Genomic DNA, 27324 nt, shown 5'->3' with positions numbered 1-27324 from the left:
TCCCTCTTCTAAGAGAGGATCATGAAACAGGGAGAGATGAGCTGGAGGAGGACCACAGGTGTGCTGAGTTGGGTTAATTGAACTAAAACACTAGGAGGAGGCATAGCTTTTCTATGGGTAAAAGGAGAGGCTCAGCAGTGCAGCCAGCAACTTACAAATGCAACTGTGACAAAGTTTATAAGTTCATGGACACGCAGACCGCAAGTTTCTAACAAAAAATAACAGGGCCCCATGAAAGGCTATTACGAGACTGAAACTATAATTATGATGGGTTAAATTAACTATTGGTAAGCTGGCTTGGGGATCTTTTTCAACTGTGTGTGTGTGTGTGTGTGTGTGTGTGTGTGGAAAGCTGCATGCCCAGGATGGGACTCACTGAGCCAAGAACACAAGCTCAGCCTTCCAGCCCACGCCAGTCACACGGGGGAAAGATGGCTGCGCTCCTAGTCAGAGGAACACCGGGATCCCTTTTCCGTGCCTGCCTTCACATGCAGACGTGCACGTGTAACACTGACAATGTCAGCTTAGATGAAAGGTAAACGCCTGTTGCAATTTTCTTTCATTCTTTCAGTAATTCAGACAAATACTTATCGAGCACTCCCTATGGGCCCGGCACTGGACTAGGAATTAGGGATACAGCTGGGAACAAAAGAGACAAAAATTCCTGTCCTGGAGCTTACATTCCCCCCTTTAGGCAGCAGTCAACAGACAGGTCAATTATTCAGTACGGCGGATGGTGTCAAGAACCGTGCAGAAGCTTAAATCGGGGAGGAACAAGAGGGCTGGAGACGGAAGGTGGCTTTGCTTCTTTTAAATGACACAGCCACGGAGGGCCTGGGGAGAGGATGAGCTTTGGGCAGAGGCCCGGAGGAGGAGAGGGTGAGTGGGGGCAGGAGCTCCCGTCAGGCTACCGGGGCGCGTGGGAGGAATGGGGCAGGGAGACAGGAGAAGGCGGGAGAGGTAATCCTGGCCAGTTCTCACCCGTGGGGCCTCACAGGTCAAGGGAAGGATTTGGGCTTTAGTCTGAGTGAGGGGGGGGACGCTGCTGGGGAGAAGAGTGACACGGTCTAACTTACAGGAACCTCAGGAATGAGCCGGTGCCTTGATAGTAGGAGGTCCTGGTGGAGAGGATGAGAAGGGACCGAATCTGGAGTACTTTGAAGGTGGAGCTGCCAGGGTTTGCTGATGAATTGGATGGAGGGAGAGAAAAGGAGGAGTCGGGGGAGGGTAGAGAGAGGGAAGGAGAGGATGGTGGGGAGGACAAGAGGAGAAAGAGAGGGGTCCACAGGGATGTTCATTTCCTGGCGTGGGAACTGGAAGGCTGGAGCTGCCATTTACTGGAGCAGGCTTGTGGCAGATCAGTTCTCCCAACACCTCTGAGGCATCTGGGAAGTCCCACCCCGGCTCTGACAGGGACTTATACCCTCAGCACGGCACTACTCAACCATTCAGAGGGACAGCTGCGTTCCTCCCTATGGATTCTGGGAACCACTGCATCAGAATCACCTGGGATGCCAATTAAAAATGCAAATTCCTAGGGCACACCTTAGACCTATCAGTTCAGACTCTCGATGGGCAGATCCCACGAGTCTGTACCTTAGCCACTCCTGGGGTGACTATTACGTCCAGTGATTACAATGTTCAGGATATTTGCAAACTTTCCATTTCTGAGCCAGAGAATGCTGATTAATGTAGTGAATGAATTTCATCTGACCAATTAGCTCCTGCGGTGGCTGGGATTTCAGGGAATGCTCTAGCATTCATTCCTGGCCTGGCTGAGAAGTGGAACGCTGTGCTTATGGCCCACTTAGGCCAAACCCCCAAGCAGGGCACGTGAAGATCCTTAGTGGAGGGAACCGGGAGCCCAGGAGCCATTTCCCTTCCCTGATGAAGGGGGAGAACAGGACCTAGAAATGTGACCCCACAAGCAGCTCTCTATCCAGGGAAGAAAAGCCAGACTTCTGGCCAATGTGACTTCTCAAATTTCTATGGGAACTGCAGGTAGATTCAAAAATGCTGAATTCCGTGAAGGTGGGGAATCAGTGTCGAAATCCCAGCTGGATGAGATGTGCAGTGAGCAGATGCAAAAACAAAGTGACACTTTTTCTTTTTCTGTGGTCGTTTCTATGCCTCTGTACCTCACAGTTTTGAACGTGTTTTCACACACTTCTTCCTATTCTGGTGAGGAGGTGGTATCCCCTCTTTACAGATGACACCACTGAGGCCCACAAAGATTATATGATCTTCTGGCTCTAAATTCCACGCTCCTTCCATTATACCAGCAGTACTCAAGTGTGATGGGCTTCAGAATCACCAGGAGACCTGGTTTAAAAAGGCAGATTCTGGGGACTTCCCTGGTGGCCCAGTGGGTAAGACTCCACCCTCCCAATGCAGGGAGCTTGGGCTCGATCCCCACTCAGGGAACTAGATCCCGCACGTGTGCCGCAGCTAAGAGTTTACATGCCGCAACTGAAAAAAAGATCCTGCATATCACAACTGAAGATCCCGTGTGCCCCAGCTAAGACCTGGCGCAGCCTAAATAAATAAATATTAAAAAAATAAATAAAAAGGCAGATTCTGGGTCAGAAGGTGGAGGAAGGGTGTGGAATCAGCATTTTAAACCAGGGCCACGGGAGAAAGAGCCACAAGTGGACTAGAGCCGAACTTTGAGAAATATAGTTTTCATTCCACAGATTCCTCTCTCCTGAATTTTACCCACTGGGGCAGGCTGTCTTCCAGACCCTCCGGGGACCCACGCTCTGCCTGGCAGCTCCTGTCACAGAGAGTCAGAAACGATAGGGACAAGTCTGCTGGCAGCTTGGGCCCAGCAGGAGGGCAGAGGCCAGCCAGGTTTGAATGAGCTCAGTTTGCAGCAGCTTTGTTAACTGAGGTTAGACCGTTGCTAAAGGAAACTTCACGTGAGGATTTTTAAAATCTCATTTCTTTTTTCCAGTTAATGCTTTTCACTCTTCTCCTATCCTTAACAGAAAGAAAACTGGGGTAGGGTTAGGGGGGCTATGTAAGGGAAAAGAAGCAAAAGTGCTGCCAGGGTACTTGAGACTTGTCCTAATTGGGAGTTTTTCACACAAATGGAAAACTCCTCCTCTGCACTTATTCTGACCCATCCTTCAGTCTTCATTTCTCCAGAAACACTTAAGCGCTTGTCTTCCACCCTGGCCCGGCCACGTGGAAGGCCAGCAGGCTCCACGGAGCAGACCGGGCTCATCATGCAAACGGGGACGGTGGGCTTCCTGCGCAGGGCTGCCCCTGGCAGCCGAGCTGTCTTTTACTTTTAACTTCCGGCTACCTCAAGAAAAAGGACCTACATTTTCACTGCAGGACAGATTTTTCTTAGGTTTCCCACCTCACAGAATGATAGATGAAGAAGAAAAACCACATCCAACTTTATAATGAAAAACAGTGGTATGCTTTTCCCTCCAGTTTTCGTCTGTTTTGGGGGTATGTGTGTGGTACATCGTGAAGCTCGTTGGGCAAACAGTTATTAGGACCCTGTTTTTCCGTGGGGGGAGGGTTACATCCACCATCGTGAGACTAGCAGGTTCTCCCGTGCAGGTGTCTTCACAGGTATGGGGGGCCTCTTGTTCACAGTCCCTCAGCAACCTGGGGTGCACGCGGGAGAGGGGCTTTTGTGCCTGGAAGGCTGGGCTGGGCAGCAGAGCCTGTTCGAATTCATCCCAGGGTAGAAGCTGCTTGAGCAACACATTCCTGAGGCCTCTCCCAAGGCCAGAAGTAGAGTTGGACCAGAAGCCACAGGGAAATCCCTGTTCACACCCTGGGCCTGCCCTGCGTGAATGCCGTGAATGCCGTCTAAGTAAAATCAACAGGATCCCATGGTGGAGTGAGAACACCTGAGGTCTCTGAAAGCCAGGTGTCCCTCCCCCTTTCCAATTCATCATGCAGACTGAGGTCAAATTCAGCTCCCCATTGCACCACCTGGGCAGGTTTAAAAATCTCTACGACCCCTGTGAATCAAGCTTGTCCTGATGCCCACAACACCGGCAGTCTCTGGTCCTAGGCATCTGGAGCCTCGATGGCAGCTGCCTCTCACATCCCCCGCCCCCAACTCACTCACTCACTCACTCCCTCCCTCTCCATTTCCACCTCACCACCTCCACTCTTATCACTCCTCTGTCCAGAATATGCCCCACTTTCTCCCTCTCTAAACTGAGACTCTGACCCCACGGCCTGGCTCAAGCCCTCCTCCTCCACGAAGACTTCCCTGATGGCACCACAGGTGAATCTGCCCTGCGCTGTGCTACCTGACAGCTTGCTCTAATCTTCACGGCTTCCCTGCAGTACTGGTCTGCCTCTTACGCAGACAAATCACTCAGTATTTTCAGCCTTCAATTTCCTTCTTTGTACTGTGAGAAGGATAATAGTATCTACCCCACAGGGCAATTCTGAGGATTAACTGTGCTAGTGCAATCCAAGCAAAGTTTCCTCTCAGAGTCTGAGTGGACATTTGATAAATACCAGTGAAAACTTCCACTAGTGCCCCGGTCAGAGAAGGGCACAGGGCAGATGCTCAGGTAACTTTTGGTTTGACAACAAGCTTCCAGAGCTGCTTGGAGAAGTAAGACCCCTGAGACAGAGAAAGCTTGTGCATCCAATTTACTGCCGGTTCTGTGGTCTATGAAAACAGAACAAAGCAAATAATACGATCGAGGCTAGAACTAGAGTGAAATTGGGACATTCTTGCCTGGTGTGGACATGATCTAAAAAGAATCTAGATTTCTCAACAAAAAGTCTATAAAAAGAGTCCCTAAGGGGGAAAAAAAAATTTAAAAGAGAAGGGAGAGATATTTGGGGGAGGGCTTTAAATTTTAATTTCTTGGTTTACCAAGCTGACTGCTATGAAGCTTCAAGGGGAAACTAAAATTTATTGGGCACAGTGCTTCCATGCCCAATTTTAATTCTTGCAACTCTTTGATGAGGTCTACATTATCTCCATTTTCTAGCTGAAGAAAATGAGAGTCAAACAGAGAAAATGTCTTATCCCAAACCACATAGCAGAGCTGGGGGTCAAGCTCAAGTCCATCAAACACCAAAATCCACACTCCTCCACTGCATCAGTAGGAAAAGCTGGGCAAGATGGCTTGAGGCTGGACAGTTAGCAGGCGCTCTTTGGTGGGAGTCTCTGCCACCCCGCCCACCGGCTTTCCCAGAGGGGGTCCACTTTTGCCTGATGGACCTCTGGGATGCCAACGTTTTGTTTGAAAAAACAAAGTTCACTGCCAAGAAAAACCCAGTAATTAACAATTGCGTGGTTCTATACAGTCAGCTCCCCGCTATCTCCGCGGATTCAAGGAACGGCGGATCCTGTGCAATGTTAAGGATCTGCGGTTAGGGGAACCCGCATTTGGGGGGGCCTGAGGATGCAGAACCGTGGATACGGAGGGCTGACTAAGGGGCTTGAGCATCCAAAGATTTTGGTATCTGCGGGGGGATCCTGGAACAAATTCCCCATGGATACCGAGTCTTCCTAAAGCCTAAGGTGAAACCAGAGGTTCACCTATTTTTCCCTTTCTGCTTTCAAGTTTTAAAGCTTTCCCTCTCTGCTAATATGGTGGTTGATTTCTTTTTTCTTCGCGTTTCAAAAACTTCTAGTTAGATATTTTTTCCTAAATGTTTCATTGTATTAACCAGCTGTTTAGAAGGCATTTTGCCATTTCTAAGATGTCAGTGGTAGACGTCATCCAGAAGCTGATAAATATCATACATAGTTCATGCCCCGCGAGGGTTCTGGCTGCTGCCTGTTTTTCTCTACGGCCAGTTCCCTAGACCCCTACAGCTATTCCAGCTTTTGCAGCCCTTCACAGTTCAAAGCAGGATGTGCAGCCCCTTCTTCTTAACCCTTTAACAACTCACTGCAGGGATCTGCTTTCTAATATTCCAAGCTCTTCCCAGGGCAGGAAATCACAACTCACAAATGAAAAGACCACATAGGAGCACATCTTTACCTCAAAATCTCTTTGATCAAAGTGTCTTTGATACTTGGCTTTACATTTTGTTTAGATATACGGCACTTATGCTGAAAACTCAGGAGACTATCAGAAGGGTGTGAAGGTTCTGACGCCTTCCAATAAACTTCACATCTTCAACTTGAGAGAAATGTGGTCCTTAGGCACAAATTAAGGCACAAGTATTTAACAAGCCCGCTCTTCATTCTCTACTGCCCCACCCCCATTCCCACTGCTTTAAATCCTCTATAATTAGTAACAGCAGCCGCCATTTATTAAGATCCAACTAGTACAGACGCTAGCCAAAGAACTTCGTTATCTCTTTTAATCCTCTCGACAAATTTAGGAGAAACTGGAGGCTTGGACGCTACATAAAGTGTCACCCAGCCAGCGTGACAGCCAGGATTCAAACCTACACCGACGTTCTCCCTGTAATCATTACACAGTGCCACCTCAGTCACAAAACAGTTTCACCTCTCCTGAAAGAAGGGCTTCTTCAAGCAAATTCTTGCAGATCAGGACCACAGCAGAGCCACCTGGAAGACCCTCTGCTAGGTCAACCTGTTTTACCATAAAAAGTATGGGAAACAGAAAAAGTGAAGGAAAAACACAAAGGTCCTAAAGAACGCTTTCACCTCTGACCTCTCTCCTCCCGTCAGAGGTCAGATGAGCAGTCCCTGGAACAAATGGGATGAATCCGTGGCCAGTTTCCCATTCAGGTGTTTACATCCCTGACGGGGAAGAAAGAGCTGACATGACAAGTCTCGCCTTCAGTAGAAGGTGACATGGGCTCCGTGTCTGTATTAATTAATCATCACCTCCCCTTGGCATTTCTCTGCTGGCCCCTCGCTCTGGTCGGTGAGTCATGAAATGAGGGCAAGTCTCCGGGGAGCTGACTAGCACAGCTGCACAGCCGTGAACCAGAATTGACAAGACACAGGTGGTTCGCCGTTTTCTCTCCCCAGGGGTCCCCTCTCCCACACCCCACCGCCGTGTCTCTAAGCGAGGGGAGCACCGGGGTCATCCCATCACAGAGGAAGAATCCGGAATGTTCATCCGAGCCAGCACAACCCGCTGCTTGAAACTAAAGCCTGAAGCCCTCCATTCCCGTAATGTGTGCGAAGCCTCAAAACGTTTTACCTTTGCTGAACTTTCAGACTGAAATAACTTCATTCCATGTGAGAGCACAGCTGGCACGAGCAACCCCAGTTCTTCCCCACGGGATTCATGAGGCCCATTTTTAAAATAAATAAATAAATAAATAAAACATTAGTAATGGTCAAGAGATTCCAAACAGAATTTGCCTGCCAAGATTTCTTTGGCAAAGGAAAGATACTCTATCTCCTGAAACAATGGGTTTTAGAAATCAGTCCCAAGCTTCTTTTTGCGAAACTCTTCCCTCAACTCGCTTGAGAGAAAATTCACGACTCTCTGGAAGACCAGCATTGTTTCAATGAATGCTTAGTACCCAGGGTTCAAACCCACTTACCCTCAGTGTTGGAACTGATGTCGTCCTCCACTCCGACCACTTGCCTCCTGCGACCCAGGGGTGGAGTGTGATCCGGCCCGGGGTAATTTGGAAGAACCGCCTCTCCTCCTGGATGGGCTGGAGGAACATCTCTGTCTGCAGGCTGTGCCCGTCCATCTGGGTAGGGAGGCGGGGCTTGCTGGGAAGGATCCAGTGAATCTCCAGTCTCTGCTGGAGCAGGGACTGTGGTCGCTGGCTGTTCAGAAGACTCAGCTCGGCCTTTTAAATCTGGGGCATCTGTCTCCCCCTGAGGCCTCCCCTCTTTGGTTGGAGGGTTCAAGGTGGCAGAGTCTGTTTCAGGCCCATCCCTAGATGTTGGACGTGGCAAAGGGGAGGCCAGCTCAGAATCTGGGGGAGAGATCCCACCTCCTAACGGCCTCGAATCAGCTTCCGAGTGGAAGGAAACATCGACTGTGCTGTGGCCATTCGATGCTTCCTCTGGCTCACCGGGGGGGTATTCGACGTCCTCCTCGTTCTCATCATAATAATCCAAATTGCCCTCAGTGTAGTCACCCTCGAGGGCCGCAGCACGGCTGAAGGAATGTCCCAGGGGAGCCGAAGGGTGGGCTTTGGAAAGGTCTCCTCCAACTGTCGCTGGCCTGACATTGTCCAACGGGGAGGTGCTGCCGATATGAAAGGCCCACACTCCAGGAATCCCCAGGTTGCTGTGTCTAAATAAAAAGGAAACAGGACATTGTCACAAAAGTGTCCATCCACCACCTTCCCACAAAGGCGAGCGATTTATTTTAAAACTGAAAGACTATTAAGATCAGATTCAGAGTTTTCACTGGCAGGAAACCCAAATAAAACCAGACTTACACGGTAACTAAAGATTATACTGGAATTTTGATGTAAACTACCTCTTATTTAACAATGGGTTTCAAAGGCCATGTGTCTACCCAATGCCAGACCCTCAAATCAGAATTCTGCTCTACATGTTTTATGCCAGACCCTCAAATCAGAATTGCCAGACCCTCAAATCAGAATTCTGCTCTACATGTTTTATGCCAGACCCTCAAATCAGAATTGCCAGACCCTCAAATCAGAATTCTGCTCTACACGTTTTATCTAAATGGCTATTTGAAAACAAATAGGGAATGTGGCAATATTTTATCCTTCCTCTACTTTTAACAAACTCAAGAAAACATATGCTTAAACATTTTTGCCAAACCCTTAAACAATATTTTTTATTTGAGAGTTAGTTACATGCCAAGTGTTCAACATTCTTCAACACAACTTGCAAGGTAGGGGAAGTGATCATGCCCAATTTTTCAGAGGAGAAAACAGGTTTAGAGAGATTAATCTTCTTAAGGTTGCACAATTAATAACTGACAGAGCTTGGACTTGAAGTCAGCACTACCACCAAAGCCCGTGTTCTGAACATCCACATTACATCAGAAAGCTAATACACTAGAGTCAATCCACATCTTAATTATCTTACTCTACATTACAGAATGTTAGAGACATTTTGGGGTTTAGTCACGTGGATTAATCAATCAACTAATTCACAGAGACTGGTGAACCCATGTCAAAAAATTCAAAGAAATAGAAATGCCTAAGTCTCAAAAATGTTGAGCAAATGTAGAACAAAGTTAAGGGGAAAATAAGAAAGCAAGTTAATCAAACTGCCACGGGTCACAGGTGAGAGGTATCCAGAAACATCTGGAGCCAGGGAGCTCACGCGTTTCCCCCACTAGAAAAGAACACGGGCTCCATTCAGCCTTCCAAATATCCCAGCGATCCATTATTTTAGTCAGTGATACATTCCAAAGAGGATAACCCCATACACAATTTCAAAAAAAATAAGAAAAAACCTGAAGGAACAAAGGGTCTGGCTGGCTTGAATACACCCATTTCTGTACTCTCTGGCATATGGCCCAAACGCCAGGCTCTAAGTCTCTCATGCTGTGGGATTTCCTCAAAAGTCAGTCCATGAGAAATCAGTTAATGACTAATAAGACAACAGGAAATTCATTGAGTCATATAGGGACAAGAGACTTTTGCTCATTTAGGTTGGTACTCATCATATTCATGTGGATTTCCATAGCAATAATATTTTTAACACAATTCCAAGAATCAATCAATCAATCCCCACCCCCTTGTATATTGTTGTTGTTGCCACTGCTGCTGTTGGAATTACTTCAGGGAAACAGGAGCATAGAAAGCAAAACTGTGATCCTTTGTGCAGTATGCTATGTAGACTTGGTCGGTTCTAAGAATTAATGCCGGTGCTTTTTGGCAAGCAAGCAAGGAACGCTGAAGACGATAAGAGAGAATTCTGAAGATCTGAGGATGTTGAGTTTATTATCACATCAGAGGTGTTGCAGCTGTGAAATTTCTTCTTGAAGTCAGAAACAGAAAACTATAAAAGCTTAAAAGAGTAGGAAAATACAAATTATGACAGATAAAAGCTAAATAAAATAATCTTCTAATTAAATATAAATCACTACCCTGGCTTTTGTCATTGTGCATGATGAGAAAGTAGCCAGTTTGAGTTTATCCTAAAATCCAAGGTCATTTGGAAAGCTTAGCGACAGAAAGAACTTTATTTCCTAGAAAGGAAAACAAGGCTACAAAATGAGATGACAGTGCCTTCCTCCCTGGGTTGTTAGGAGGATTAAGTTAGAAAATCACATAAAATGTTCAGCATGGGGCCCTGCATGTAATAAGTACTTAGTAACTACTGTCTTCCAGGAGGTAGGAAAGTATAATCTCAAAAAATACAAATGTGTACATTCATATTTAAATGTGCAGAAGAAGAGTTATGACAAACACACTATGAATTATATAATTTATGACCTCTGAGCTTATAATTATGAGACAAGTTTGAGGAAGACAACAATTCCATTGACGAGGAGAATAACTTTATTTTTTATAGATGCATACTGAAGCATTGAGGAGTGAATGGCATGCTGTGTGTCACTTACTTTAAATCACTTATGCAAAAAAGAAAAAAAATGATGAAGATGGCAAAATGTCAACAGCTTGTAAATCTAGATGACTCCCTCCACTTTTCTGCATATTTTTGAAATTTTAACTAATGAATGCTGGAGAGGGTGTGGAGAAAAAGGAACCCTCCTATACTGTTGGTGGGAATGTAAATTGATAACAGCCACTATGGAAAACAGTATGGAGGTTCCTTAAAAAACTAAAAATAGAGTTACCATATGATCCTGCAATCCCACTCACTCCTGGGCATATATTTGGAGAAAACTATAATTCAAAAAGATACATGCACCCCAATGTTCATTGCAGCACTATTGACAATAGCCAAGACATGGAACCAACATAAATGTCCATTGACAGATGAATGGATAAAGAAGATGTGGTACATATATATAATGGAATACTACTCAGCCATAAAAAAGAATGAAATAATGCCATTTGCAGCAACATGGATGGACCTAGAGATTATCATACAGAGTGAAGTAAGCCAGGCAGAGAAAGACAAATATCACATGATATCACTTATATATGGAATCTTAAAAAGAAAAAAGATACAACTAAACTTATTTACAAAACAGAAACAGACCCACAGACATAGAAAACAAACTTATGGTTACCAAAGGGGAAAGGCGGGGAGGGATAAATTAGGAGTTTGAGATTAACATATACACACTACTATATATAAAATAGATAACCAATAAGGACCTACTGAATGGCACAGGGAACTATATTCAGTATCTTGTAATACCCTATAATGGAAAAGAATTTGAAAAAAAATATATATATATATATCTGAATCACTTTGCTGTACACCTGAAACTAATACAACATTGTAAATCAACTATACTTCAATAAAACACACACACACGCACACACACACCCCAGATAAATAAATAAATAAATAAATGTAAAATAGAAGATTAAATTGAGGAACATTTCTATAATTTGGAGGTACAGAAGGCCTTTCTAAGAATAATACCAAGACCTGAAATCATAAAGGAAAAGGCCAATAACTTTGACAACCCTAAACCTATACCTCCTAGATCATAACTAACTTTAAAGATGAACAACTGGATAAAAATATTCACAGCATTTGACAGGAAATATCTTTACTAGGTTTTTTCTTATTTGTTAAAGGTCTTTGTAAACACCTCAATAGAAAATAGCAAAGAAATGGCTATTAACCATATGAAAAGGTGTTCAGTTTTACTAGTAATCAAAGAAATTAGAGTGAAAATATGAACATTTTACACCTATCAGATTCACAAATACTAGAAAGATTAGAAGCTTGTAGGAAACAGACACTGTTGATCACAGCCCTCCTTACTGGTGAGAATGTAAGTTGGTGCAGGGTTTCTGAAGGGCAGGTGGTTAGCATACATTAAAATGTTACACTGCATATATCCTTTCTCAGCAATTCTACTTTCAAGAATTTACCTTTAAGACAAATGAGCATCTGAGCAATGTGTATTATTTTGTTTACTGAAACAATAATTATAAAAGGAAAAACCAGAAATAAGTTAAATGTTCATCAATAAGTTATTGTCTTAATAATACAGGCTATATATGATGCCATGTTGTATAGCGTTCAAATAATAATGTAGCAGATATCTTACTGAAAGACACCCATAGACAGTGATAAATGGGAAGATGCCATATGTATAACAAAAGAATCATTTTGGTTTTGAAAAAGGTTTTGCATAAACCTAAAATTCTGGAATGACTGTTAATAATGGTTATCACTTGAAGTAGTGAGAATGGGTAATTTTTACTTTTATTTCACATTTCTCAGCATTGTTTGTACTTTATTTTAGTTTTTATACTAAGTACAGATTCTACTAAAGAAAAATTCCTCTGCTGGTCATTTTGGCCCCATATCTTCCACTTTCAATCAAGCAACTCAGAGGTTTCTATGAAGCATGGAAGATAAAGATGAGGTAGGCGTGGAGGGAGGTAAGTGGAAGTGGTGTATATGTGTACGTGTGTGCGTGCATGTGTCTGTGTGAGTTCTTAGAGGCCATTACGGCTATGGTGGGGGAACACGCCTGCTTTTTCCCTCCGGCTTTTCGGCCCTCACTGCCTCCTGTACCCTGAGGAGGTGTTAGCACTTACTCCCATTCTCTGGAACTGTAGTTTGTCCGTTTGCTCTAGGAGAGTGCAGGTTGCTTGTGTGCAGGGCCTGGGCCTTAGACATCTTTCTCTTTCCAGCCCTTGGCCCATGGTGAGCTCTCGATAATGTCTGAGAGGCAGAGAACCTATGGGCTCCAGAGTAGAAGAGGAGGGTGGAACCAGGGGACAGAAAACAAGGAGCTAAGTTTTCTCCAGAGTCAAGACTAAAAGGCAACCTTGGTGGAGCTCAAAAGATGTCCGACATGAGTCATGAGAAGGGGAAAGCAGGCCAGGATTCAGCATAAAATAAGTAGTTCAGAGCTCCAGACTTGTGGTTGAATATTGGCTTTGCCACTTCATAACTTTGAGATTATAGGCAACTTAACTTCCCTAAGCTCATGTGTCACATTGAGAAAAGAGAAGAACTTAGCCCCTGAGATTCTTGTTGAGTTTTAATTAAGAGAACTTCTAGAAAGTGTTTAGCACAAGTTTGGCATACAGTAAGCTCTCAATAAATGTCAGCTCTGAGTAACCCTATTTGGTTGTAGGGCCCGCTCTCTGGTCTCTGAGTAAAGCAGATGGCATGCAAAAGTGTAAGATGTTCCAATACCCAGGAATCATGTAACGAATCTTAGAGGCGCCAAGGGAGGCCAGGTAACCAATATATTCCGTCTGGCTTCTAGACCAGTATTCAGGGAAGGGATAAAAGCAGAGATATTTTTTTAGAGCCTGGAAATTAGTAAATATCAACAGGTGCTAACCCAGATACTGGGCACGATGTGCACGAGCAGAGTGATCTTATGTGATGGGACTAAGGAATGTGCCTGGTCCCAGGCATTGCATGGAAAACCCTCCGGACGATTTCAGATAATGAAGCCACTGAGAAATCCTGAGACTTCCAAAAATCTACCAATCTGTTTGTTTGGTTTTCCTTTTTTTTTTCCCAAATTACACTACTCTTAACTTTTAGCACCTCTCCGTCCAAAAGACTAACTCACAACGTCTCCAGCTGTGAAACGATTAACCTGGAAAAACCTCAACCTGGGCAGTTGTATTACTGGGTATTTTTATGTGGTTCCAAGGGCAATGTTTTCCATAGCAAGCCTCAGTGGCTGTGCTCACACACACACACACACACACACACACACACACACACACACACACAGAGTTCTGTTTCCGGTATCTATAGCCAATAGGGCAGGAAAAATAAAGGACTGTTTATATTTTGGTCAACGTGCTCCTCCCAGGGTCTAGCCTAGTTCCTGGTTTTGATCTGATCCCTTGCTTAGAAAGCACGGAGATGATATTTAATGGGTAGGGCCACTCAAGTTTAGGTAGCTCCTAAGGGTCTTTACATTCCAACAGGAAAGGGCGTAAGCCCTATGTTACTTACTGGTAGAGATTTTTCACAGACTGTTCAGTGCTAGTCAAGCTGAAATATGGTCCCTCTCTCTTCGGGTCATCGACCTCCCCTCTGCAGAAGCCCACCCGGGCTGGAAGCTCGAGCTGGACATTGTAAGATTCTTTGGGGCGGGTTCCAAAGAATTGAAGGCCATTGGCAGGATAAAGAAAGAGGGCGTAGGTGTCAGACTTATCAGATGCCAAAACTGCTTGGAAAGTATTCAGCTGTGAAAAAAAAATAGAAAATATTCTTAATAAAACAAACAAAAAACAAAAAAAAAACCCAAAATGCAAGCAAAGCATTATAAAATGCAAAGGGTTGTCCCCCTTCTCAGGATTTCTCTAAATTGTTTTTACACATAATATTCTTTTAAATTTCCTCTCCAAGTTATAAACATAATTACATAAGCTATATTATTGTTATAATCATCTTTTGTCAATTTAGATTAATAGTTGAAATATGCATAGGTAAAAAAAAAACGCTGGTTAAAAAAAATAAAGCTATTTTTTAAGGTTTCAAACTTCTTTCATCCAAACTTCTTTCAGAGCTGAGAGCAAGTAGCAAAATTAACTTGTACATTCCCACAGCCACTGCCCTAGGTTTCTGCCCTGGGCACTCATCTAAATGATTCATTCATTCATTCATTCACTCATTCACGTATTTATTGAATGCCCATTATGGGCAGGGGTGGTATGAGGCACTGGCTGATCAAAAGGCCTCCTTACTGATCCCAAAGCCTTACTCTCTATTCTCTTCCAACTACCTTTTTTTTTTTATATATAAATTTATTTCATTTATTTATTTTTGACTGTGTTGGGTCTTCGTTGCTGCGCACAGGCTTTCTCTAGTTGCGGCGAGCGGGGGCTACTGTTTGTTGCGGTGTGCGGGCTTCTCATTGCGGTGGCTTCTCTTGTTGCGTGCAGAGCACGGGCTCTAGGCATATGGGCTTCAGTACTTGTGGCACACGGGCTCAGTTGTTGTGGTGCACAGGCTTAGTTGCTCCGTGGCATGTGGGATCTTCCTGGACCAGGGCTCAAACCCATGTCCCCTGCATTGGTAGGCGGATTCTTAACCACTGCACCAGCAGGGAAGCCCCCATCTACCTTTTGACACCAGCACCAGAGTTACCCTACCCTCATTTCTCAGATGAGGAAACAAAGACATAGGAGCTAAGAGATCTGCCTAAGGTCAGGCTACTAGTATGCGGTGGCAGGCCGGCCAGGGTCCCTGCCCTGCACCACCAGCCTGTCCCAACCACTCCTTGGCCGGCCATCTCAGGTGATTTATAAGCTGCAAACTCTCTTCTCAGGCTCAGATCCCCTGCATCTCCACCAGATTATTTAATATTGTCCATTTGCCCCATGTACTTTGATGCTTCTGCACATTTGCTCACGTTTTCCTGTGCCTGGAAACACTCCTGACCTTCTAATGCTGCCCCTCTCCGAGGGGTTTTGCGATTCCCTGTAGATTTATTGCTGTTCTCTGACCCTCTGCAGCATCTCAGTGTTTCAAGTTAGCACTCACCTCGTTTTGCCCGGTTAGCTGCTTACATGTTTGTAAACTCAGTTTATTAATTCACTTGTACATTACTTCAAACAGCCAGGTACCTACTAAGCACTCGACAGTATGCTTGGCACAAAGAGGCCGAGGAACAAAGGATGCAGCCGCTGCCCAGGACAGTCTCAGAGCTTAGGACAGGGAAGCAACCATGGCTGGGATTCTAGGAGAATTGCTGGAGGAGGTAGTAGAGGCCAGAGAGGAGGGCGTGGACCCAACACCTTAAGGGCTGGGGTGGGGAGGCGTTGCAGAGGCTGCCTGTGAACATTAATAAACACTGCAGAAGCCAAAGCAGACCAGAAAGAGAGTCCAGGAGCCTGAGTTAGTCACAGACTCAGCACCCAGGTCCTTATAGAATCACTCCTTAAAGTTCAACTTACTCTCGTATTTTCAACAAGACACATTTTTGCCTTACCTACATCCAGCTACCTCCCCCCAAATGATCAGTTAATGGTGCTTGAGTATCTTAAAAAAGGTGTTATATTAAGGTCTCTGAGAACACCTCTGTCACTAAATCCCACTCCTTTTACAATTTAGCAGGCAGCAGGGGAGGTATTTATAAATACCACCACTTCCTAAACAATGTGGCTCCTAGAAACGTTATTTACTGATAAGTAGCACGGTTTCCCCATTTTGCTAGACAGACAAAATTAGGCAGAGAGAAGCACATCACATTTTACTAAATGAAACAGCAAACAAGAGGCAAGGGCCTGCATTTTGTTCTGTCCTGGGTCCTTCCCCATACGGTGGTCAAGCTCTTTCCTAGTGTTGATTCTTCTTTCCTATGTTTAATTTCAAAGTACAGTTTTGAGGGTTTGCTTACAAGACAAAGAAATTCAGGTGTTAAAATGCTTTTCCAGAAAAAAACCAAAATACTATCCAAACTTTCTTTTAGATCTCCAACACAGAAAAGGTCACCTTGCTTGGCTTGGGTTTTTGCTTTTCTTTCTTTCTTTCTTTCTTTAAGTTCAGAAACTTAATGATGGGGGGCAGGGGGCAGTGCTCATATATTTGTTACTGTTGTCGTTGTTGATTGCTTCATCCGGAAAGCCTGACTTTTCCAAAAACAAAAGGCAAGGGATGTTTTCTAGAATTTCTCAAAGCTCGGAAGCCATAACTTCTGCCAAATGTAAACAAAGGCTGTCCTGTATCATGTCTATACAGAGTATATGCTATTCAGTACATCATCGATTAATGATTCAATAACTTCAGATTCAATAACTTCAGATTCAATAACTTCAGTTTTACTTTAGTCCAAATAAAGTTCAACTAGAGAAAGAAAGGTAATTAAGGAAGGAGACAGATTCTGTTTTAAAAAGCAAAGCTTTCAAAGTTCCTGGCATTGATTGCCCACAATAAACGTCAGATAGGAGGAATCCTGGTTCTAAGTCTAGAGAAATTCTATAAGATAAGGAGGTCCCATAGATTGTGAAGGAATTGAAGGGGATGGGAGGGGAGGGAAAAAGTAAACAGAGCTGTGAAGGGGAGAGTCTGGCTTTTTACTGTGGGGTCTGGGTATTTAGCACTTTATTTTATTCATTCTTTCAGCCAGTCAACAAGTTCATTTCAATGAAAATTTATTCAATGTCTTTTATATGCCATCCTGAGACAAGCACTTACTACAGGTGGCAAGCATTTATTTAATCTACTTGTCTCCACCGAAATAGGCAAATAGAAGAATTTTAAATAGAATATAGGATCCAAAAAAGCCAAAAAAGTTTGGCTGTTTAAAAACCACCCGCATACCAAATGATCACTTTTAAAGTTCTCTCCGTTCCACAAAATTCTACATCTAATCGCTAAAGAGCCCTCTTCATGATGTCCTGCAGGGCTCCTCCCCCAGGAGCACTCCTTGACAGGCTTCCAGACCGGAAAGGTCTTCACATTCCTGGAGAAAAGTCTTCGCAAGAACCCCACATGCTCTGTCCCTGAAGGGAAAGCCTCAGATGGGCTGCCAAACCCCACAAAAGGGTCACCAGTTCCCAACTCCCTCAGGATCCCAGGGAGGAAGAGGAGCAGGGCCAGTGCTTCGGAGCTTCAAGGTCTGCCATCCTGTTATCAGAAAGAGAGAAAAGCCAGAGCCCTCGGCAGAAATCAGGCAGCGCTGGGCTCTCCCTCCCAGGTGTGGGACATTGCTAATCAGTGTTGACTTGATGCTTGGCAGAGCCAGGCTGATAAATAGGAAACATGCCCCTCAATGAGCTCCTGATTTTTGCAACTGATTTAATTAATTTCAGCCATCTGGCCAAAAAAATCACAACGGTGACATCCATGTCCCAAAGGGGTTTGCCTAGAGTGGTTTACAAAAACTACAATGAAAATTAAGAAGTAGGGTGTCTCCGACACACGTCACAAAGTTCTCTTCCCTGTTTTCTCTAGGGTCACATGCTGTCTACAGTCATAGCGTCATTGACTTCTGGCCTCCAGTGTTTGGTGTGAACAGTAATCTCCATTCCTTAGTATATTTCTCCATCTCCCGTTACCTATAGGTCACTGTCATATGCATGATTTTCCCGCGTTCATTTCTTTCTTCCCTAAATCCTACAGATCCTGCCAAAAAATTCAAAAATAAATGCTCAGTACTATCACATCACTAATATTATAACCTTCCTGACACTTAGTCTTTAGCAAAACTTCAGCATTTCTTTAACCAATTTCCATATATGTCTCTGTTCTCTATGTCTGCATAGCTATATCTCAGACAGAGGCTAAACTCTTTCAGGTAGACTGTAGACCTCCCCTCTTCTGGACCTCAGCTTCAGAGCTCAGAAAGCTACAACAGTGTCCTGCTTTTACCTCTCATTTTCTCCCTGGATCCAACCCTCTCTGTCAATGACTATCATTCCTTGAAACAAGTCAGCATGCCTCCCTCCCCATGGTGAAGCCTCCATTGGGAAGTCTTCTGCTTATCTTATGTTACTGCACCACACCTGCCTTCATCCATTTCTCCAGCCTCAGCTCTCTTGGCCTTCCCCCAGGACACACCCTAGGCCAGAACAATCTGTCCTGCTGCCCCATTCTCAATATCCATTCTTTCAGCCCAACTTAATACAGGTCAACAATGCATTCCCTGTACCACACAGATCTATGTAGCCCAGTTCCCTATCCCCCTTCATCCTTCAACCAACAACAAAACAACAGTCTCACCTACCCCACCTCCGGAAAAAAAAACACAGCTAAAGTAAACATATGGGCAGTATGTCTCCTGCCCATAAGTTCTCTGAAGGTCAATACCATGACTTTGCTCTGTGAAGTACCTATGACAGTTCAAGGAGTCTCAGATTGAGTGAGTTGATAAACACCATTTGGTGATGTTTTTAGATGCAGTAACACCTTGATATTCTTGCAGTATCAGGTACCACATCCTGTCACACCCACCACGAACATCCATGTCGAGAAAGGGCAACATCTGAAATAGTTTTAAATGGTAAAGATGCCATTCCTCTGATATCTTCAAGTTTCCAGTAACTCTGCAACATGAAGTTAGTATGCCAAGGTTTAAGAAGGCCATGTAGAATGCACAGTCCTTCAAGCAAAGTAGATTATTGCTTGCCAATATCTATCTCCAAAGAACTGTTAAAGTGAGAACTCATGTCACAGAGCTCTTCAAAGCATTCAGAAGAAACTTCAATGTGGGTAATTAACGAAACATCCTCTCTCCAAACAGAGTATCTCCTTTCTAAATGAAACAAATTCTGAAGCCAACTCAGCATATGGCAACGTCTGAAGATTGATTTTAATTAGAAAAGAGATGGATTCTACAAATCTTCCCCCACTCTGCCCCCACCATAAAAAGGCCTAGACAGAAGTTGGAATTTAGAAAAGCTTGTATTTAAAGAGTCCTAAAGTAGAGGACTTACATCACAGCATCCTTACAAGACAGAGAAATAGAGAAATAAAAGAACCAGAATCTGGTCCCATCAACTCAATGTAAGGGAACACAGATTGGCTGAGCATATGCACTTGCTGAGTCTAAGGGACCGTGATGGCTACTTTAAAATGTCACCTTAGTGAATTCTCACAACAGTTCCGTAAGGTAGGCGTTGCTACTTCATTTGACAGATTAGGAAATTAAGACTGAGGCTGGAGCATTGCTTCCAAAGTCACTGGATAACCTTTCATAAACCACTTCTTTCAAAATGTTTTTTATTATCATTATCTTCACATCAGAAGCATTATTCCCATGCTGCAGATGAAACTGAGAAAAGTAATAAGTCACCTTGTCCGTATTATAATTTTCAGTTTCAAATAAGCCCTGATAAAATTGGAATCCTAAAGCTCTAGTATGACTTCATCACCCCAGAGATTCTGTGCAACTGCTCAACTCTCCGATTCCTCTCACTCAGCTCAACGTTGTCTTTCTCTGTTGAAAAAATAAGCTAGATGCAGCTGAATGCACTTAAGAGCATTGGAATACTGATTTGGAAGTAATAAGGTGTTGGTAGTGTCCTTGGAAAATTTCATTCCAAATTCATTCTTCCTTTGAATGAAATATGGTTCCAAGGACTCTTCTGGTACAAAGATCACATCGAGACAATAAAAAAAAAAAAACTCATTTATTGGAAGTCTTTGGAAAAGGTATAACTATTGCTGTGTCTACCTACATCACTTGTGCCAAGGAAATGGGTCCTGCATGAAAAGTCTGGGTAAAAGCAACAACAACAAAAACCTAAGAATCAAGAAATCTGTATTCTAAACCTGCCTTTGCCTCACTATGTACAGAATTCTAGACAATTGCCTTAACTTACTAGGTAATAGCAAACAATAAGTCTTGCTGTACTTATCTTAAACATGCAGCATTGTTGTGGGAAGACAGCATGATAAAATGTTGTTATAAGAATTAACAAGATATCCTGAATAAACAACATATATAATAATTGTCTAAGTAGTCAGTCTTTCCATTGAACCCTTACCTTCTCAATACAGTCAAAAAGAGCTCTCTTTAAAAAATAAAATAACAACAAAAAACTTCTGTTTAAAATCCTTCAAAAGCTGCCCAATGCCAAAGAACCAAGTCCAAACTCCTAGCATAGCATGATCTGCCCCCGCTCCATGGCCTTCCCAGCCTCATGTCCCACCACCCTTCCTCTTCAGTAATAAGAAACCACATGGAATGCCCCAAACACATTATACAATATAGTCCATGGGTGATATGTCATATGCTACCTCTTCTATTGGGAATGTTCTATTCTACTCAACTCAGATGCAAAGACAATTGCTCACCGAAACTTTCCCAGATCAGTTCCCCTAACAAGGGAGGGGTAGAGTTAGTCTCCTTAAGTCAAGATGCTACTTCACTTATCATACTGAATAATAATCAATATCCCTATTAAACTATGACATCCTTAGGAGTAAAGAATGTGTCCTTTCACAGTCTCTACATGTCCTGACATACAGTAAGTGCAAAAAAGTTTGTTGGATGAATAAATCTCAACTATGTTTAAATATAAATTACTTACATACACATACATATATGAATATGTCACATATAAGATATATGTTTAGAAAAGAAGACTGGAAGAAAACACAATAAAATACTAGCAGTGGTGACCTCTGGTTAGTATAATTATAAACGTTATTTTCTAAACTTTGTATTATAGGTATGTTAAACTTTAAATGTTTTTTAAACTTATGGACAAAAGTGAATTAATGAATGCAACATACCTTATTCATCTTTCTCCAACCCTCCACCTAGACCAATGCCCTGAACAAAGAAGGTGCTCAAAGTCTATGAGTCTGTTCCTGTTTTGTAAATAAGTTCATTTGTATCATTTTTTTTTTAGATTCCACATATAAGCGATAGCATACGATATTTCTCTTTCTCTTTCTGACTTACTTCACTCAGTATGACAATCCATGTTGCCGCAAATGGCATTATTTCATTCTTTTTAATGGCTGAGTAATATTCCATTGTATAAATGACTTAGAGAACAAACTTATTGTTACCGGGGGGAAGGGATAGTTAGGGAGTTTGAGTCTGACATGTACACACTGCTATATTTAAAAATGGATAACCAACAAGGACCTACTGTACAGCACAGGGAACTCTGCTCAATGTTATGTGGCAGCCTGGATGGGAGGGGAGTTTGGGGGGAGAATGGACACATGTATATGTACGGCTGAGTTGCTTTGCTGTGCACCTGAAACTATCACAACATTGTTAATCAGCTATACTCCAATATAAAATAAATTTTTTTTGTAAAAAAAGAAGGTGCTCAGTGTATTTGTTTGAATTGAATGTACTCTGTTGAATTGAATAACTGAAATGTCAAACCTATGCATTAAAAAATCATTCAGTAAACAAAACTAGGTGTTGCCTGACCCCCAAAAAAATGAACGGCAAAAATCAATTCAAATGATTTGTATCTCTAGATCTTCTTTGCTTAGTAAAGCCTTTAGGAAATAGTCCTCTTACTCAGGGAGCACAGAGTAAGAATGGCCACCATCTTGAATCACTCATCGAGAGTGGGCAAAGCTAGTTAATCTCTCTGAACCTACGGAGGATATGTGTCCTCTTTCTATAGCTAAGAATCACTTTGATGAGTTAAAATAGAGATAAACTCAAAGAGCTTCAGCCTTTAGAGTTGACATTTTAGATCCAGGTCTACTTTCACAGGAGGAAGCCCTTACCTACCCCAGGAGTGAGGCAGCTCACCTTTTGCCAAGCCACCCTGGCGCCACCTGATGTCCATTTGGAGTACCTCAAATGTTGCTGCCAAGCCTAATGACCGGGAGCTTACGTGGTTTCACTTTCTCAGGTAGAGACTATTCAAGGAATCAAGGGCAGTCTCCTGTAAAGTACGGAGCATGTGAACCGGTACCTGGAGGGCAATTTGGCAAAGGCTATTAAAACCTTATAAAAAATGCATCACTCTGGCCCACCAATTCCGCTTCCTGGAATGTCAACTAGTGACATGGTACAAAGATTTAGCTTAAAAAAGAAAAAGTGCTTCACAAATATATAATGATGAAAAATTGGAAATAACCTTGCTGACCAGTGGGCACAATGAGAAATCCACTGGATGGGATATATGCAAACATTAACAATGATGTTGTAGAAGTATATTTATTGACAGCTAAACATATTCAGAGTTTACTAATCAGTGAAAAAACAGTTACAAAACCGTATGTGCAATGTGAACTCATCATTAATAGACAGTGATAGATACAGATATGGATAGGAAGAAGCTCTGGCAGATGCACACGAAACTGTTTTAACAGTGGTTATCTTTGAGTGGTAGGAAAATGAGTGGCTGTTCTTTTTAAAATTGCCAGCATTTTCTGATGTGTTTCCTTCAATGAACATGTAATTAGAAATAATTCTTGTATATATGAGGTGATTCTAAAAACAATCAAACCATAAACCCCTTCTGCATCTGCACTGGGGCACTCACATCCCTTAAGCAGTTCTCCTTGCAAGAGTGACCTCTCAGACCCTCAGAGAAAGCTTGGAGAAAACAGCCTTCTTCCCTTCCGAGCCACTTCAGCCCTGGTGCCACCAAACTATACATCAGATTTAGCGGGAGAGCAGACTCAGGAAAAATTTCAAGCCAGTCCCTGGGTTCCAGCCCAGAATTCAAGCCCATCCCTCGGTTGGCACAGAGGCCAAGCAAGCATCCCTGGTCGCTTACCTCTCCCGAGGGCGGGGCCCAGCGCGTGGCCTCCTCGTAGGCGCCCACCTGCTCCCAGGTAGCCAGGAAGGCGTGGGTGGGGGCGAAGTGCGCGCCGGAGCGCGGGAAGCCTGCGCGCACGTAGCGGGCGGCCAGGCCCAGCACCGCCGGGGAGGTGTCCTCGCGGTAAAGGACCCGGCCCCTGCCGTGACTCGTGTCGATGTCGGCCAAGAAAGGGGCGATGGCCGGGAAGTCTGTGGGGAAATCATCGTCCACATACTGGGTCTCCCTGGGGAAGTCCTGAGTGGAGATGATGCCGTTGGTGACCACCTGGAGGACGAGGGGGACAAAAGTGTGACGGTCGCGCACGTTTCAGGAAGCCCAAGGAGGGCCACCACAGGTCCGGACGCGAGCGCCCACCCGGGCTCCGTAAAGAGGGAAGGGAACCGCCCAGGGCATGAGGCTCCCCCTTCCCCATCGGCTGGGAGACCGATTCCTGGTTCAGGGCGACCAGCGCAACTTCAGCCGGCGTCCCACCCGTCACCCCTAGCCCACAAGCGCGGTGCAATAGGTCCAGGAGCCCTAAAACTCGTTCACGTTATCTTCTCACTTCCCGCACAACCCTGGAAAAAAGCTACGGGTCCGAGGAGGGAACACCCAGCTCTGCAGACGTGCACAGCCCGATCGCTGTCCTAACTGGAAACCCCACTGGCCGGCTTGGCAATCCCACCTTCTTTTCTGCCTGGGACGCTTATGCGGCTGCGAACAATTCTGAACCCCTCCCCCCCTCCCCCCGCCCCCCTGAAGCAGGGAAAAGCAGAGGGTCCGGCAACAGCATCGCTGCAAAGCCAGGTCCCACCCCGAGGGCGCTCGGGGACAGCCGACTGTGCGGACTATTTCCTCCCTTCGGAAGGCAGGGGTTCGCTGAGAGCCGCACTACACTGACGCCTGTTCAGAAGCTGCACGAAATCTGCAGAATCCCCGCACCAGGAAGAAGCTAAACTTACGTAGAGTTCGCCGAATTGGGCTTCATAGAAGCGCAGGGGAAGCGCCAGCTTCACGGCAGCCGAGCTTTCGTCGTCGCCTTCCTGCAGGAGCTGGTCCCCTCGCGACTGCCCGTAGGGGAAGAGCTCGCCCGGGTGCAGCGCCGCGGCCCGGGACAGCAGCAGCAGCAGCAGCAGCAGCGGCGGCGGCGGCGGCGGCGGCAGCGCGGGCCGCTTGTCCGCCCGGTCCCCCCGCATGCTCTCTCGGCCCTGGGCTGCCCCACGGCAGAGCGCTTCCCGGCCCCGCCAACCAGCCCACTAGCCCCGCTGCGCTGGCCTCCAACCTGGATCCCGGCGGGGTCCCGGGCGGGGCGGGACTCCGGGCCCTCCCAGAGCGCTGATTGGCTGCGGCCCTGGCCCCGGGACCAATCGCCGGCTCTGAGAAAGTTCGACAGCGGCCACCACATCTGGTTCTCATTTAAGTTTTCTAAGGCAGTGGTCACCGGACCGGCGGGGCTGGCGGGGTGAAACATCCCGGCCAGGGGTGGTCGGAACCATTTCTCCTCCGCCTCCGCTCCCCGAGAGCTCGCGGGGGCACTCTCACCCTCCTCTCGAGGCTGCCCAGGGGTGCCGGCGACTCCCGCCTCCGGGACCAAATGGCCCGCACGGTCCGAAGGCAGCAGCGCTGCAGGAGATGACCTCAGCGCCAAGGGGGACCTCGCGGCGACTTGTGCAGCTGCTGGCTGGCGCGAAGTGTCCCGCCAGGCTGGCAAGGCGAGGATGGTGCCCTGCCCTGGGGTGCCGGGCGCCCCTCGCCCTCGAGGTCAGGCTCTCGGGCCAAGAAGCAAAAGGCACTGTCGCAGCCACAGCTTCCTCGGCCTCTTCGCTCCACCCAGAGACGCTGCGGAGAAGCGCGCCTTTGTATGAAGCCGGGGGGCTGACTCCTAAATTCCGTCCCCCTCCCGAAGGCCGCCTCCTGGGAGAGCTGTACTGCCTGGGAGGACAGGGCCACCAGGCCGAAATGCCTGCCAGTTCGGGTCAAGAGCGTTGTTTACCTTCCCCGGGGAAAACCGCACCCGGGAAGGCCATGAAACGCGACAGTGTGTGATCGGCTCTGTTTGGGGCATGGAATGAGGCATCCGGTTTGGACACCAAGCAGAAATGAGTCAGGAGCCACGGTGGAGGGACCCCGGGTCTCTCGCCCGCTACCCGCGGGCATGGAAGCTGCCCTTGACAGCGCCCACGGAGGTGGTAACCCGAGCTCTCCGCGGGACTGGAAATCGCACAACCTCCAAACCAGCTGCGAGGGTGTGTGGGAACCCCATCTACCATAAACATCCCCGCTGCGAAGCTCCAGGATCCGGACGAGATTTTATTACCAATTTTATTATCAAGAGCTTGATATTTCCCAGATAGACTGTTTTCTCTCTCGGGACCCCCATGGGGTCCTTGGAAGCAAAGGTATTTAAAAAGAAGGGAAAAGCAAACCTTTGGAAATGCCTTAAGGGATGCTCAAAAAACAGATTTCTTTTTGTGGGTGTTTATTCCAGTTATACAAATCCTTACCGGCCCACAGGGACAAGCCCTGAAAACTTTGGAAAGATCAGACTGTGAGACTCACAGAATCAACACAAAATGGAAAATTGCCCCAAAGCAGTTTGCTTCCTTAGACTGTGGAGATTTTGTACATTTGGTGTTACAAAAATGTATTTTTGTTTGCATACATGTTCTCCTTTCTTTTGGAGACAGATATTTTCATTGTACTGAGGAGGAATTAGAAGCTCAAAGACATGAGGTGACTTGACTTGCCCAAGGTCACCTAAAGTTACTCCTTGATATGAAATCCTTCACTGGCTTTCTGTAGCTTTTGCAAATCTCTCAACTGAGAAGAATAATAGTTAACATTTATTTAGTGGTGATAAGCCATAAGTTAGTGGGTCAGGCAGACCCTAAGATGGCCCCCAATGATCCCCAGTTCCTGATGTTCACTCCCTTGCATAATTTCTTCCCCTGGAGTAGTAGGCTGGCCTAGTAACTTCTAAACCAAAGAATGTGGCAATAGGGATAAGAAATCATTTCAATGATTAGGCTAAATCTGTCTTGCTAGCAGACTCTCTCTCCCTGGCTTTGATGAAGCAAGCCATTATGCTGGGAAGGCCCACATAGCAAGGAACTGAGGGCAGGCTCTGGCCAACATCTGCAAGGCACTGCCAACAATCATGTAAGTGAGCTTGGAGTGGATCCTTCCCCAGTCATGTCTTGAGATGGCACGTTAGCTCTGGCTGACACTCTGACTGCAGCCTAGTGAGAGACCCTGAAGCAGAGGACCCTCACTAAGCAGGGCTCAGATTCCAGACCCACAGATACTTGAGAATTTAATAAAGCCATGTTGGTTTTTTTTTTTTGTTTGTTTGTTTTAATTTATTTTATGGCTGTGTTGGGTCTTCGTTTCTGTGCGAGGGCTTTCTCAAGTTGCGGCAAGTGGGGGCCACTCTTCATCGCGGTGTGCGGGCCTCTCACTATCACGGCCTCTCTTGTTGTGGAGCACAGGCTCCAGACGAGCAGGCTCAGCAATTATGGCTCACAGGCCTAGTCGCTCCGTGGCATGTGGGATCTTCCCAGACCAGGGCTCGAACCCGTGTCCCCTGCATTGGCAGGCAGATTCTCAACCACTGTGCCACCAGGGAAGCCCAAAGCCGTGTTGTTTTAAGCTGTTATGGTTTGGGATAATTTGTTATGCAGCAATAGATAAGTGATAGAGCTAAACAGACACTGTGCTAAAGAAATCAAGACTTGATTTCTAGGTAAAAAAAAAAAAAGAACAGTTACTGCTACATGGCTAGTAAGTACAAGAGCTGTGACTTGAACTCAGTTCTGTCTGATTTCTAAACCTCTGATCTTTAGTTCTAAATCACATTGCCACAAGGCCCTCTGCAAGGCAGCTCAAGACTACCTCTCTAACTTCAGCTCTGGCCACCACTGGCCTTTCAGCTGGGACTTTAGTTCTCAAAGGCAACCTCCTATTATATGGTTTGGACATCCCCACATGCTAGTCCCTCTACCTGTAATGTTTTTTCCAATCAATCTCATCTAGCCAAAAACTTATTAAAGATTTGAATCAAAACCCTTCTCTTCAGGAAGCTTTCCTGGAAACCAGTCTAACATAGAAGCCCCTTCTCTGCTACATGTGCCCAGCGCTTGTTATTAT

General features: G+C 45.3%; 1 protein-coding gene across 3 annotated transcripts in view; it reads right to left on the bottom strand.

Moving 5' to 3' along the window:
- The window catches only part of NID2 (nidogen 2), a 93253-nt gene extending 68775 nt beyond the window's left edge, over window positions 1-24478 (bottom strand). For all 3 annotated transcript variants that reach the window (XM_068545456.1, XM_068545452.1, XM_068545445.1), the window contains exons 1-4: window positions 24141-24478; window positions 23155-23463; window positions 13958-14190; window positions 7471-8180 (exon numbers count right to left, since the gene is read on the bottom strand). In XM_068545456.1, coding sequence (XP_068401557.1) covers window positions 7471-8180; window positions 13958-14190; window positions 23155-23463; window positions 24141-24374 — 1486 coding nt within the window. In that variant the 5' untranslated portion in view covers window positions 24375-24478. The remainder of the gene's footprint in view (window positions 1-7470; window positions 8181-13957; window positions 14191-23154; window positions 23464-24140) is intronic.
- Window positions 24479-27324: the final 2846 nt, after the last annotated feature.

Source organism: Eschrichtius robustus, chromosome 1, assembly GCF_028021215.1.
Source record: "Eschrichtius robustus isolate mEscRob2 chromosome 1, mEscRob2.pri, whole genome shotgun sequence".
NCBI classification, from domain to species: domain Eukaryota; kingdom Metazoa; phylum Chordata; class Mammalia; order Artiodactyla; family Eschrichtiidae; genus Eschrichtius; species Eschrichtius robustus.
The sequence above is the reverse complement of the archived record's forward strand: the minus strand, read 5'-3'. Positions and strand labels throughout refer to the sequence as shown.